The 14,684-nt window shown below is 42.0% G+C and overlaps 2 protein-coding genes across 5 annotated transcripts; both read right to left on the bottom strand.

The window, feature by feature from the left end:
* Nucleotides 1-3,702: 3,702 nt before the first annotated feature.
* LOC115744902 (silicon efflux transporter LSI2-like) lies at nt 3,703-6,620 on the bottom strand. Of its 3 annotated transcripts, none has more exons than XM_030680319.1 (4): nt 6,516-6,620; nt 5,076-6,441; nt 4,771-4,960; nt 3,703-4,071 (listed from the first exon to the last, which is right to left on the bottom strand). In XM_030680319.1, exons 2-4 carry the CDS (start codon nt 6,258-6,260, stop codon nt 3,809-3,811), a joined length of 1,638 nt encoding a protein of 545 aa, XP_030536179.1. In that variant the 5' UTR covers nt 6,261-6,441; nt 6,516-6,620; the 3' UTR covers nt 3,703-3,808. The 3 variants fall into 3 exon arrangements, with proteins under 3 accessions (XP_030536179.1, XP_030536187.1, XP_030536171.1); XM_030680327.2 differs by having other exon boundaries at nt 5,076-6,368; nt 6,516-6,591; XM_030680311.1 differs by having other exon boundaries at nt 5,076-6,614.
* Nucleotides 6,621-8,340: 1,720 nt separating this feature from the next.
* Nucleotides 8,341-12,137, bottom strand: LOC115746033. 2 transcript variants are annotated; one of them, XM_030681744.2, is made up of 2 exons: nt 11,868-12,137; nt 8,341-10,099 (listed from the first exon to the last, which is right to left on the bottom strand). In XM_030681744.2, the coding sequence occupies exons 1-2, from the start codon at nt 11,991-11,993 to the stop codon at nt 8,732-8,734; spliced, it is 1,494 nt and encodes a 497-aa protein (XP_030537604.1). In that variant the 5' UTR covers nt 11,994-12,137; the 3' UTR covers nt 8,341-8,731. The 2 variants fall into 2 exon arrangements, with proteins under 2 accessions (XP_030537604.1, XP_048138529.1); XM_048282572.1 differs by lacking the exon at nt 11,868-12,137 and adding an exon at nt 10,198-11,857 and having other exon boundaries at nt 8,341-10,163.
* Between the last annotated feature and the right edge of the window lie 2,547 nt (nt 12,138-14,684).

The raw sequence follows: 14,684 nt of genomic DNA on the forward strand, positions 1-14,684 counted from the left end.
TGGAGCTTCCTTTACCTTCATTTTTTTTATTTTTTTTCCCGATTTTTCCCATTCTCAGGGGAAGTTGGCCTCATGCAAGGATTGGTTCTTCCATTATTCCATATGTGGTCGTTTGGTGGGTAACGGTACGGTCGAAAGATACATGGAGAGGACAAGAAAATATCGGGTGGTCCTGGACCGCCTCTCCACTCACGTGGGATCAATTGAAAATAAATGCTGTCACAGACCGGTGCTTCCCTGGATCCTCGGTGTGGTTACGTAAGGGTTACCTCATCAGATAAGGGAAATTTCTCTCTTACGAGGAACTTCGCGGCCCGTCCATTTATTTGATATACAGAGACAGCAGGTTCCATGGATAAGTTCCTTATTTTTAACATGCCGATAGCCGCCCGCCTTAAGTCTCCAATTGCTGAAAGGCAGGGAATACTCTCGAAGTTTTACAAACCGTAGTTCGGACAAAATAGTTTAAAAACTTGCTTAGGTCCATCCACAAACTACCATGTGATGGACCAAAATTTTCGTGGCATATATGATTATGTTGAGCTATGTAACTATTACAATATTTCGTCATCTAATGCAATTGCCGGTTCTATTCGGACCGTTTCACGGATGGACTTGGGGTTTGATTGTGTACATGAGGTTAGGGGACAAAGATAATCATAAACTTGTGGATGCTGAGGAGCTTCCCATCTTGGTCTGAATTAGCGGTGAGCATGGGTCCATGGTAGAGTCGAAAATTGGACCGAACCGGCTATAGGAATCAGCCCCGGTTCCAGGTTTCCACGGTTATAGGTTCAATTTCCGACTCCAAAAACAGTGAAACCGGTGATTGTGCGGTTTTGTTCTCGGTTCCTAGGTAAGAACTAAATCAGGAACATTTTTATGTTGCATGTTTTGAAATTTTTATTGTCTATTTTATTTTACAAAACTATCTTTTATGAATAAACGGGGATTTTTGTTGTTGCGTTCACTTTCGTTTTCTTAACTAAAAAATGAAACAAAAAAAAAAAAAAGAAATTTCCCAACTCTCTGGTAGACCCTAGAACCGATAGACATGGTAGGTTTCAAGTTTCAAAAACTATGAAATCGTTCCCAATAGAATAGTATCCATGTTCCATGTGAGATTTGAAACGACTCTAAAACCGCTCACTCATAATTTGAACCGAAAAACCGAATCCTTTTTTAAGAAAAAATAATATTTCATGTCAACCTCAAATTAAAGGTAGATAAGACATCCTGCTCAACATTGATCAAGAGTTGTTCTGGTTTTAACCCAGTTCATCGAGCACGAGCTACCTCTGGGGGCCATTCGTTAAGCAAGAGTTTGGAGGGAGACAACATGTACGTGCAGGAGGACGTACGAAAGGGAGCAAAAACGAAATTTTTTCTTCTTGGGGCCAGACATTGAGCAAGAGAGAGCCTGGAGAGAAGATCATTTGCACGAGCAGATGGATGTTTGGCGGGTCTAACCCCCCCTCATAGAAAGTTAGTTTTGACTGGAAAGCAGCCAGACATGTTTAGCTTGTGTGAGAAAGAGAAGGGAGAGAGAGACACACCCACAACAGATTGAAAATTGGAGTTAACAAGAACCCTCCATTTGATATATGATATCGATATAGTTGATTATCTATCTAGATCAGAGTAAACTAAATACACATGCACAAGAATTATCCAAAAAGCCTAGACGAAATCATAAATATAATATTTGGTAGACTAAATTATTTCAATTCTTTGGACCGAAACAATTAGAGAACCATCTTCTACTCGAGATGGATATAACCAAGGCCCACGTGGCCTTATGCAATCAAATAGTTGCGTGATCTCTAGCTACCCATATATTCACATGCATCTACTGTCTACACCTACTACTTAGCGAGCGTGACATGCGAGCCATCACTAAATTCAACAGCGGGGGTCAAGCCCTCCCCAAATCCGACAAGAGCGACCCTCGCCCACGTGATCGAGGATTGCTCCGACCGGATCTAGCAAGGGCTTGACCCTCGCAACCTAGGCCAAGATCGCCCTGCGTCGGGCAAGGGTCGCCATCACCGGACACTGGGCAAGGGCCTACGAGCCCTCGCTAGATCCAACTGCAGGGGTCAAGCCCTCACCAAAAGTCAACCAGGGCAATCCTCACCTGGGTGAGGATCGCCCTTGTCAGATTTAGGGAGCACTCGACCTTCGGAGCTTGGGGGAGGACTGGCATACCCTAGGCGAGGGCGACCCTCGTCGGATCTAGCGAGGGCTCCACCCTCGCGGGGCCACAATGAAAAAATAAGATACAAAGAAAATACTAAATACAAAAGAAAATATTAAAACATTCTAAATTTTGTCCACGAGCCGCTGGCCATCGTACATGTCACACAATTGAATTGATTTTTGGCCAAAATCAACCACGTAGATTAAATTGACAAATCGAAAAAGGATTGAATCGGCACAAATGTAACAGATTTTGAGACTTTATTTTGTACTTTTCCCAACAGATTTAGTCTGCATGTCTAATAACATGATATTTTGAAATGTTGTGTGATTACGTACTCGAATAAAATGGTCTCTATGATGAAATCTACACAATTGGATAGGGTTATTTTAGGACGCAAATTCGTTCCAAGGTGATTGTCTTTGTCGGAGACGTAGATGATCGATATTGTCCACCGAACCATGAGACCAACTGATCCGACAGAGCTCTCGCTGTCCACGTCATAGCTCTCCGTTTCACGGCTCCACGGCCGTCGTCGTGGAGCTTATGAAGCCATGCGTGTGGGTATCTAATATTCCCTCGCTCGCCATATATGTCCATCGAGCGTAGTGCGAAGCTACGGAACATGGCTAGGGTTAGATTGTTGGATTCCCGATCCGCACACAATAGACTTCTCTAATTCGATTTTACAGGGCTAACCAACCTTTACATTGCTAAATTACCGTCGATGAGCCGCCTTGAATCCGTTTGTTTCGCAAAAAATCAACCTCTTAAAAAGGTTTTCCTAGAGCTAATTCATCGTATCGCTTATAAAAATATGGGAACGAAAAATATTTCCATCGTCTCGAAAAAGTTCAGATATAAATTATTGTCGGCAGTGAAAAAAAAAAATTGACTAATTATTCTAATCAACAAACCCAATCTGTTTTTTTTTTTTTTGGAAAATATTTAGATAAGAATTGATAACCTGAAATTAGTTATCAATTTAATCAAAAAGAAATTGAAAAACAACTCAAATTAAGGTTGGTAGTTTGACACGGGAGTTGGTAACTTTTAGATGTCAGCGAGCTAAGCAAATAATAGTTGGTAAATTGAACAGATAATGATAATGTTCCAGATGACTAAATAAACAACGGTAAGTGACTCAAATAAGAGTTTGTGATCTAATTAGACAAAAAAAAGTTGGTAAACCACCGTAAGTAAAGTTGATCATTATATAGAGTTGGTAATTTCACACGTTGATAGGCTGCCCAAATAAAAGTTGATGATTGATTTGAACAGCTAAAATATTTTTAAAAAAAACAATCAAATAACTCTTGGTAATTTGAGAAATAAGGATTGGTAACTAAGTAACAAGTTATTGGACAAGCAATATACGAGCCACAACTTTTTTTTACCAACTGTTACTTGATATTTACCAATGTTTACAGAAATTTAGTGATGGGAAAGTTTTCCATTTTTTTTTATTAAAGGGAAGAACAGAAATTTGCAACCTGATGTAGAGTCTCGCCTCTTCAGTGAATTATCAAATGAAACACACTTGTAACCAGCAGCCAGAAAAAGTTTGCCTGCGAAAAGCAAACTTCACAGGACGCATTGGGGATAATATCATCTTATGAGAATCAACCCAATGGCAATCACTACAACGGTGGAAGGAACCCCAAACTTGAGATGGCTCCAGAAGGATAGAGTGTACCCGAGGTGCGGCGAACGGCGCGCTTGTTCGCACACGATCAAGTTGGCGGCCGATCCCAGCAATGAGAGATTCCCGGCCACTGTGCTGACCCAAGCCAGGATCAGCCACGACTTCTTTTCTTCGGCTGCAGAGATTGCAGCTGCAGATGCCGCGACCCGTGCCCCTAGCAAGAGAACTGCGTGGCAACACATATCACAACAGTCAGTGCCCTGTGATTTAACTTCCACACGCAGTAACAAGTTTCGTTGATTGCAGAACTGTTCCGGAGATTAACATCAGATGACTATAAAAAAGTGGGATCAGCTCAGAGTCAGGTTCTACATGTTGCCATAAGGAGCGGCAAAGGGACAGAACAAAATGCCAATGAACAGATTCATGAGCATTAAAGGAATTGCGCACATATCGCATCTTGGATTAGTCTAAAGTACTTAAGAAGTGGGGATGCTTTGATTGGAATGGACCGTCTGGGTTAACTGAAATACCAGGACGTCGTATAGAGAAAGAGCGCCATATGTTCTAACAGTAAGAACCGCAGGACTTGTGCATGTTTTCTAACATTAGCCTATGTGTCCTTAATGAAAATAGATGACCTGTCTTTGCTTGTATTCTGATTTCAAATACCCTTTACAAGACTAAAAGTTGAGGGTTTCATACACGAAGGTTCAGTCATTACACTAGCACAGCCGGTAAAACAGCTGCATTGTGATAGATTCGCAGTATTAGCATGCTTTATAAGGTTTGATGTCCCTTCCTCTTTTTTCCAACTAAGGTTGAAGTTCCTTACAAGCTAGAACAATGCACAAAGATAACCGAAATATGCTGCAAAAGGATAACAGAAGAAGAAAACAGCAAAAACTCAACTATATCACTGTACCTGTTGGCACATTCGAAGCCAAGTTCGACAGAACAAGTATGACAGCGGCCAGAACCGCTGTCCCACTAGCACGATCAATTTTGGAATAGGGTTCCATGAGGTTCCAGAGACTGCTTGGAATTCCAGTATTATTGAATCCATCAACCGTAATGAACATTCCACAAAAGAAGATTAAAAGAGAGTAAGAAACCTGGGGAAAAAAACAGAATGGACTTAAGAATAACCATAGAGTATAATGCACTCCTGTCAGTGGACACCAAGTAAATTGAAGCGAATTGAAATGAGAGTATAAAGGCTTGGCTTACCTTCTCTAGGCACGGCCGTGCATCCCTAAAATCGAGGACGACAAGAGCAAGGGCTGCTGTAATGGCAGTCCAAGACATGTTCAGACCTATTAACAACGACGCCAACATTCCTACAGTGATCAAGTAAACGCATGATTTCCACAAGAGTCTTTTCCATCTAGGGGCCAGGGTTTCCTTTGCTTGAGACTTAACCGAGAGTGCATCACTTAACCTGTCCATTGAGAGCACCCTCTCTGAAGAAGCATTCTCATTTCTTTTCTGCAAAGGTGAGTCAGTAGTGGCCTCCTTCGAGGCATTTGAATTTCTTGCTGAGTCGAGCGTGCCGCTCAGGACCCTATGGATTTCATTTTCATTTGGAGCCAAGCGGCTTCGGAGCATCTCAATTTGAGCCAGGGAGTTTCTATTCGCGATGGGAGAGCCTTGCATATTCATGGACTCCACTCTAGAGTTCCATTCCTGAGAATTTAAGGACGAAGCATGCGACATTGTTGCAGGTGAAAAGCGATGAGAACTAACGTCCTGCTCGGCAACCACTCCAGTAGTAGCATCTTCTTCGTCCTTTTGAATGGATAATAGCCTCCAATACATGCATAGTAGAATCAAAGCATTGACGAAAACCCCCACCAGCATCGCGGGAAGAAGGCCAAAAAGAAAACTTCCGAACGAAATCTTGCTCTGGACTGCTATAACCAGGTTTTGAGGATTGCCAATTGGAGTCGCCGAAGACCCAATATTCGCACTCGAGGCAAGAGCAAGTAGAAACGGATGAGGAGGAAGGTTATGCTGCCTGGCTATTTTCAAGACAAACTCGGTCAAGACTACACAGGCGGTGTCATTGGTGAATAGGGCGCTGGATATGGCTGAAATTATGCAGACACGGCAAAGCAAGTCCCGGGCTCCCCTGCTTTTCCACGAGAGCAGCTTGCCCAAGTACTCAAACATGTCCGCCTTTTCAAGATACACGCTGACGACCATCGTCCCAAATAGGAGACCGAGGATCGGAAGATCGATCGCTGCATAAGCTTCATCGGGCGTTATGACCCTAAAAACGACCATAAGCATCGCCCCCAGGAGGGAGCCAGCGGTCCTCCCGACGGGCAAAACCGGGACAGCTGGGAAAACCGCCAATACCCAGAAGACTGCAAAGGCTATAGATCCCAAAACTATTTTCACTGATGAAGCCATTACAAAATTTCCCTCTTTATGGCCGATTGATGAGAGTAAGCACCTCAGAACTAGATGGACTGAGAAAACACTAGCTACGACAACTTCACAGCCGATACGTAATTGCTTCTGTGAGCAAGATTCCCCAACAAAAACAGACCCTAAAGAAAACAATCTTCTGGCGACACGCTCATACTTTAGGCTGCTCAAAGAGGACAACAATAATGGGTGTGCCTTAAGATGCACTGACTTAATCAAATAGTCAAACGAACTCACCTCAACTGAGTCTTTTTTCTACTAGATAATGTCCCGATCGGCTCGGTCTCTTCAAGAGCGAAAACGGCCTCCGTTATCAAAACTTATCAGCACTTGAGGAGAGTTCCCTCTCGGAATACGGGAGGTGAGATCTTAGCCATTAGATAAGATAGGGATTTACGGTTGTAATTCAAGGCCCCCTACCGACAAATCAATACTACAAAAGCATTCCTCTCAGAGTCTCTCTCTAGAACGCTCTAAGATTCGAGCACTGATATAAAGGAAGCCTGAGTCTGACAACAGTCTCTAACTATGAAATCGGGACGATACCAAACTTCAGGCCCATGACAACAGTCTCTTAACAAGGCACGATTCTCAGGTCAGTCAGATCGAGATCGAATAGAACGAGCCAGATCAATCTCTGCAACCGCAATTCGTATCATATTCATGAGGCCATTGAAGTCTCATTCTCTCTCACCAAGAAATCAGGCGTTGATCAAGAGTAACGAAACGTCTCGTTGACTTTGAGTGGGTCTCCCATTATCCAAAACTAAAAGCATCGGGATTCGGGATCAACGGTTCTTATCCACGTCCTGTATAAGTCTACATTACCCTCTTAAAATTCTTTTTTGGCACTTCATCTCCTTTTATACAAAAAGGGTCCGGATTTTCTAAATACCCGGCTAATTTCTATATGTCTGTTTATTCCATACACATTAAGAAAATGTGTAGAAAGTGTCGAAATACTGATTCGAGATTCGGCTCATGATGTCGCTGTCAGGTGTCTAAATCTTTAACCCGTCACGATTATGTGTGATTCTTAAAAAAGGGTCTGGGCAAAAGGATCCGTTTTGATCTTGCCAAGGCAGGAACCGGACAGGCAAGGAGAAGAGACCTTTGCATTTGATTGAGGTTTAAGAATACAACGACGCCTATCATTCAACATAAATTTTCTTTAAGTCCACATCGCATGGGACAGGGCTGACGGTGCCGACGGACAAATAATGTTCTTAGTACCAAAATAGATAACATAATATATAACAGAAAGTTTAAAGAATGTGACTACTTTTTGTTTTTAGCTTAGGTAAGCAAACAAACTTTGGTCTGAAGGAACTTCACACGGGCAATGCCGAATTTGTCGCTAATGAGTAAGCTCGAGCTGAAATTGGCAACAGGGTAATGTCCCATTTTAATGACACAAAACCACTTAAGGCAACAAACATTTGGGGAGAAACTTGTCAACCATGTAGGGTGTTCTGGGTCATCTTCTCTAAAGTTAATGACATGTCTCACGCAGACCGAGTTAAAATTTATCCATCTTTTGCAAAAAAGAAGAGTTTGGATGCCTACTAAATTAATATTGATTTGGTTCATAAGTGCAGACAAAATCATCCGCAAGAACTCACATGGAGTAATCCGTGGCCGTTCTCTTCTCTAGTCTATGTTCTGTGTCTGGGCACGCAAGGTCGATAAGAGCAGAATAACAAAAGCTGGCATCAGTGTTTGGTAGTAAGATCATATTGTAATCAGGTGTCGCACAACACCGAATATACTAAAAAGGAACAGCCTAAAGCTTCTTTGTGTTCTTGCCATGGACGCAACTTTTTCATGCAATCGCCAAACTAGAGCCCAGCACTACAAATTCTTTTACTACCACATGGCTAATGCGAACTTCATCAGTCACGTCACAGGTGGCGATCATACCGGCATCAGTCTCTCGGGAAATTTAAGTGAATCCCCTTCATTTTCATCTCATAATAGGAAATAAGTAAAGCCTGAGCTCACTCAATCTATCATCTTAATGGAATCAGATATAGAAAAAGATACCCTCGAAATCAACATGGTGAAGTCGAGCTAAAGAAGACATATACAATTACTGCATCTATTGATAGTCTCTACCATTTATTTGCATACGACATAATGAATAATGCACATAGTGCTAACTATACTTGCTACATGTAAAAGCTATGTTCCGTAAGGTGAAAAAACTAGAAAGAATGCCCTATCGATACCAGCACTCCTACCAAAATCCTCACTTAGCATTCGCAAGTCACATGCAAACCATCTTTTCAGCAGTCACCCAAACCCAAGAAAGCAATGCTGTGTCTAATTCACATCTGGTCGTGACCTCCAGATATTATGCTTTGAATGGGGTTAGTCGATTAGTAGATCTAACTTCTAGAAGTGCAATTGCTGGCTGTTGTACATAGATGAAGCTGAGGAGGATAAAGTAGACCTCAGCTGACTTCAGGCTGCAGCATTGGGAAGAATGACCAACTGCTACCAGACTTCGTATCCTTCCCAGCAACCTTGTCATTCGCCCACCACTCCGAGTTTATATTGGGCTTATTAGATATACCTCCATTTCTGTTGTCGAAGTTGAACTCTTTGGTTGATCCAAGCGTGATGGAACGATGCTTTTGATAGCTGTGGTCCTTCTCCATTAGACTTGACCCCTTGACAAGTTTATCATCTGTACCTTTTTCAGTACATCGTTCATTAGAATCCTCATCAACTCCCACGGTCCCACCTCTTTCAGCTGGGCCTTCAGCTGCTTCATCCTCAGGACATTTTGATAAAGTTCCAAAAGAGGTCGCAGCTTTGTTTGCAAGACAACGTGCAACATCTTCACCAGTTAATTCAAACGACACTCTAGGATCTACTATGGTCTCGTCATGTTTAGATCCATCATCCAATCTTGGAACCGATGCCCTTATGCTGATTTGATTGCCAAAATGAAGAAAGCCTTCGCGGGACATAGGGCCAGTGCCATCGGGAGTCAAACATCCAGAACCCAGCCTCGATCCCATTCCCACGCCATCTGGTGTTAAAGATCCAGAACCAAGTCTGGACCATAGCCCTGCACCATCTGGTGTTATAGACCCAGAACCCATTCTTGAACCCCACTTTCGAGTGGAAAAAGTTTCAAAGCCCCATAACTTGGGAGCTTCACCCATTCTTAACTCGATAAAGGGGTGTTTCCCAGGGAATGGCGAAGTGGTTCCCGAATATGAGACTGCTGAACCAGGTGATCTCAGGTTGCCACCTGGGCTTCCTGGATATGACTGATTAGGAAGGAATTCACAATTGGATAGTGAAAACTTATGGTTGGTCCCACCACCCCTCTGCGTGCGTTCAAGCGAAGATGTGAGTAGTTGAGCAAAGGGAACTTCAGGAGAAGAAGGTGTTGTCAAATACACAGATTCCGGAGGAGGAGTAAAAGGAGCAGTGGATGGTTCGGTGGTGAAAGTGGAAACTACAGGTGGCGAAACTAGCTGGGTCTCATAGGCATAAGGTCCAATGGCAAAGATAGATGCAGGCCCTCTAGGAGAATAAGAATTGATGGAAAGAGAAGTAAGGGAAAGTAATCCGGTAGGTGATTGGGTCACAGAAGGAGGATCAGAAGGGAGGAACGATGCAGGAGATGAGGGAGGAGCAATAAACGGCAGCACAATAGCAGTTGATGTGGCCTGGTTCTCTGCTGCAGGAGCTGTGTTACCCAGAGCGACTGGTTCAGGGAGAAGGACGGCATGGCCAATTCGTTTGTTGCTCTTATGATGTCCAAAGCACCAGTATAGGCTCCAGCAGCTTCCCCATCTTCTTTTCTGCATTTGAGTTGGGTGAAAAAGCAACTAAAGTTAGAAAGCATCAAAGTCTCATTGGAATAACCTTACCAAAAAAAAAAAAGTCTCATTGGAATAACGGTTATTAAAACAGTGATGGGATCAAAGATCAAACAAATAACAGTTACCAAAACAACAATGGGAAGGGGATCAAAGATCAACCAACAAGTGTTCGTTTCAAGAAAAATCAGGCGTGTAAACAGTAAAAGCTACCACTTTCTAAGAGGCCATTTAGGTGACTCACAAGTACTAGAACTAATCCACGAGTTTTGTAAGAGAATCTACACTATTTTGATTCATTAACGTGACAATCCATAGGCACCACCACCTGACATGAGTCATGACCAATAATTTGACCGTGAAGAGCTTTACACAAACAGAAACAAGAGTTATAAATAGCTCATATCTGAATAATAATCAATCACCTTGGACAAAACAAAAAAAAAAGGCTACTATGTAAGTGTCAAATTTTGTGAGACCACAACCTGGAGTAATTTAATAGTTAAACTTTCTAGCATTCATCTTAATGCAAAGGCTAGACTTTGGCCTAAGCCTAAAGTGTTGAATTATAAATAAGGGAGATAAATAGAAGCCAGAAACATTTGAACTCGGATCCTCCTGTGCTTATACCATGTAGCACTACCGATAGCTCTAAAAGCTTAGAATACCGGTTTTAGTACTTCTCTTAACAGTAAGAATAGAGGGACACTTCCAGTATGTGGTCCTAACTTTAAGCAGAAACTACCAGAAGTACGCACATGGGGGAAACTGAGGTGTTTCCTGGAACATACTTAGAAAACCAAATGCTAAGAAAAAGGTACAAAGCTTTGGATACTAAAAATCACCGCTAAGTTCCTTAGTCTAAGTCCCTTTCCTACAAGTCTGCTGGGCATGAATAAACACTCTGTCACCCACATAAAGAAAAGCCCAAACCATGAGCACCCAAACTGTGTCTACCGTGTCTTCCTTCTTTGGAGTGCTTACTGGTCAGCAGCTTGATGCAGTAATCACTTTCATTTTCACTGATCACGGAGATTAGAGAACTATAAGTGGTTGAATTTCTTTTTCTTGGTTTAAAAGCACGAAATAAAGAAACGAAAATTCATGCAATGTGCATTGAAAATATCACAAAAACAAACAAAAGCAAAGTCCATCTTAGCAGATTCAACTTCTTCATAAATTTCGACCAAAAGAAAAAAAACTTCATAAACAGTCTACAAGATCCCTTTATATCACTGCTCTTAAAGCAGTCAGCGTATCACAAGCCATAAGTATAACAGCTATGCACAACTAAAATTTACAAATCTAGATCAATCTTCTCAGCGACAAATCAGGACCTAAGAAAGGAGAAAGCCCCTGCCTTTGGTGTTGACAAATCACAATACTGCCCCCATTTACTTTTCCGATTCACAACTTCGTAGCTCCAATCTAAACAGGCGTGAAATCTCTAACCACAACTCGTCCAAAAAAACTCACAAAACAAGACAATCAAGGCACACATAATAACTTGATTCCCGCGATAAGTTGATTCGACGCCAACTGGAAGCTCAAAACCAAGGAGAAAAGGCAATCTAAATAGACAAATGCAAGGCCGTGAATAGATAGAAATCCACAAATCATGTCTCGACTCCTCCTACAACCAACCTCGAGCTCAAAATCAAAAAAAGAACACGCGAAATCCAAATCAACCCACACCCGATGGGCATACGTGCACGTAAGCAAGCGCGTGTGCAGCTCAGCAGAGACGTACCCGAGCGGCGGTGGGCTGGGCGCGAGCCTCGGCGGCGACGATCGCAGTAGCAGCGGCGTTTACAGTTTCGATGCTGTAGTTGCTGTTGTTGTTGTTGTTGTGATTGTGGTTGTGAACGCCTCTCATTCTGTGGAAAAGCAGAGAGGCTCTCTGAACATGAAGAAGAAGAAGAAGAAGACGAAGACGAAGAAGAGTGTTCGGTTTCGATCTGGAAATGGACGCTCGCAGAGAGAATGTGCAGACAGGAGAAGCAAATAATTACTCTCGGACCAGCCCAACTCTCTGCATATAAATATGATAATCTCTGATCACAACACCCAACAATCAACTACTCTCACGCCCCGGTCCGGTCCTGTCCGATCCGGTTCGATTCGGTTCTCCGCCGGTCGTTACCCTCCAATTTCCCCCACCGTTTCGCACCAAATTATCGCCACCTCTTGATCAGCATCGGAGTTTTCACTTTTCAGAGAAAATTATCATGAGATAAAAACATTTTCTTTTTTATGTACGAAGCTTTTACCATCGCGACACGTGTGCACTTCGTGGAAAGTCGTATGTCCAATTCAAATCGCAAGTCCACCGTTTTGGAAAAGAGAAATTTTTTTCCTTTTTTGTTTTTTTTTTTCCTTCTAATTTCGCTTAAGTTTAAGGAATTGCAATTTCGTTTTCCAGGGGAGATGCAGTGAACGGACAAGCTGAGCTAAGCCGACAGCAAATTGCAGTACTCAAATCATTAATTCTCAGATAAAACATGTGACCGCATTTAATAATAATACGGTTGTATTTCTTTTTTTTTTTTCCTTGTCGTTTCCACTGTAGTTGGAAAGTTTCCTATGCGTAATAAAATACGACAAAATACAGAGAACAGAGCCCGGCTACTGATAAGAACAAAAGGGTCGTCTACTTTGCAATAAACAAATAGGGTGGTGGGACAGATGGGCAATTATTTTAATTTTTTTCTCCATTTTTTTAAGCGGATATATTAAAAAAAAAGGAGAAAAAAAAATTTTTAAAAAAAGGGACCCACTTGGGCACTTGAGGATAAGAGTTGGACACCAGCCAGCTGTGTTATTTTATTAAATTAAATTTTATTTACTTTTGGATGCCTAATATTTTTATTTGCTTGTGATTTGGAAATGATTATCTCGTTTAAAGGTCAAACGCCCAATCGAGCAACGAAGATTTGCGCATAATTGCCCCGTTCGGCTCCCCGTGGGATTCAACTCCATTCTATTCAATCCGCCTCCAATGATTTGAGCGAGGGGTTGTAGAGGCCAGAAAGCAATGGCCCCGTGAATTGACGGGGATCGCCCTTGAGTTGCGTCCGTATTTACTGACGATGCCACCCCTTTCTTTCCGGCCCCCCTCTTAAAAGGACCAGGCCCAGCCGAGACAAACTGAGGGAATATTTACTCCGGCCACCTAATACATGCGACTCTCGTGACCGTTGTCCGTGCTGGCCGACCGGGCGAGCCCATGGGGGCCAGGCAATGGTCAGCATTGATTCGTAGAATGCTTTCGCGTTCCGAAGGTGACTTTTTAAACACGGTGTACACAACATGTAACGGATACATCGTGATCGCGAATGAAAAAAAGAAAAATAAAAAGGTTTCTTTATGAACTCGACGTTATGTGACGGGGTCGGTATGGGTCTCGATCAAATCTTGATCCCGGACTCGTGAGATAGATAAAACTTGCATCCTGACTTTGCTACGTGAAAGATCGATTTCGACAATCATCTTCAAACTTTAACTATCGAAAGAAGTTCCATTTTATCTCTGAAATATGCATGAAATGCATCCCTTTCTTAGAGTCAATGACGTGAAGAAAATATAAATAAGAAAAGGATGAGATCTTGTTTTATAAGTGTACTGAAAGTCCTAAAATTTGTCCAAAAAGTGCAAGTGAATCTTAAATTTTGCAAAAAATATAATTAAGTCCTAAAACTTATCAAATTGATGTAATCGAGTCCTTCCGTTAACTTCTTCCAATTTGGTTAATGAAAAATACTTACGTGATTTTTTCATTAATCCTACGCGACGCCGACGTGGCTAAAATGACGATATTTTACTCCAAGTCCTTTTCAATATAAAATCAATTTAAGTTATATTAAAAAAGTAAAATCTAAAAAATACAAAAAAGAAGAAGGAATATGCAAGTATTCGCAGCCGTCGACCCACCATCGTCAAGCAAAAGTGGGTGAATGGTTGACAAGGATCAGTCCGACCAAGGGCGAGGGCCTGCAGGCCATCCCCAAATCTAGGTGAGCGCTGCCGGTGGTGGGGGTTACTAGCCCTCAGCCAGCCCTTAGCTGATGACTAGCCCTAGCGACCTCCGTTATCCATTCCCCACCATTGCCGTTCTCAGTAATGGGGAGAGGGAGGCGGCGACAAGGGCTATATGCTTGTTTTTTTATTTATATTTTCTAAATTTTCTTTATTTTCAATATAATTTAAATAAAATTTCCATTGAAGAATTAGATTTGGATCAAAACGAAGTCATTTTAGCCTTATGTCTCATATTTTAATCATTTCGGCGCCACGTAGAATAGGAAAAACAAAATCACGTCGACATATTCCGTTAGCCAAATTAGACGGAGTTAAGGGAATGGCTCGATTGAACAAATTTGACAAGTTTTATGACATAATTGCACACTTTGCAAGTTTTAGAACTCAATTACACTTTTGTAACAAGTTCTAAGGAATTTCGGCGCACTCATACTTTTATTGTTTTTCTTTTTCGGTACAATCGATTGACTGGGTACCACCTTCACTCGTACAATCCTCATATTATTATTCTTTTTCTTTAATAGAGCAT

The sequence above is a fragment of the Rhodamnia argentea genome, chromosome 7, assembly GCF_020921035.1.
Source record: "Rhodamnia argentea isolate NSW1041297 chromosome 7, ASM2092103v1, whole genome shotgun sequence".
In the NCBI taxonomy this organism is placed as follows: domain Eukaryota; kingdom Viridiplantae; phylum Streptophyta; class Magnoliopsida; order Myrtales; family Myrtaceae; genus Rhodamnia; species Rhodamnia argentea.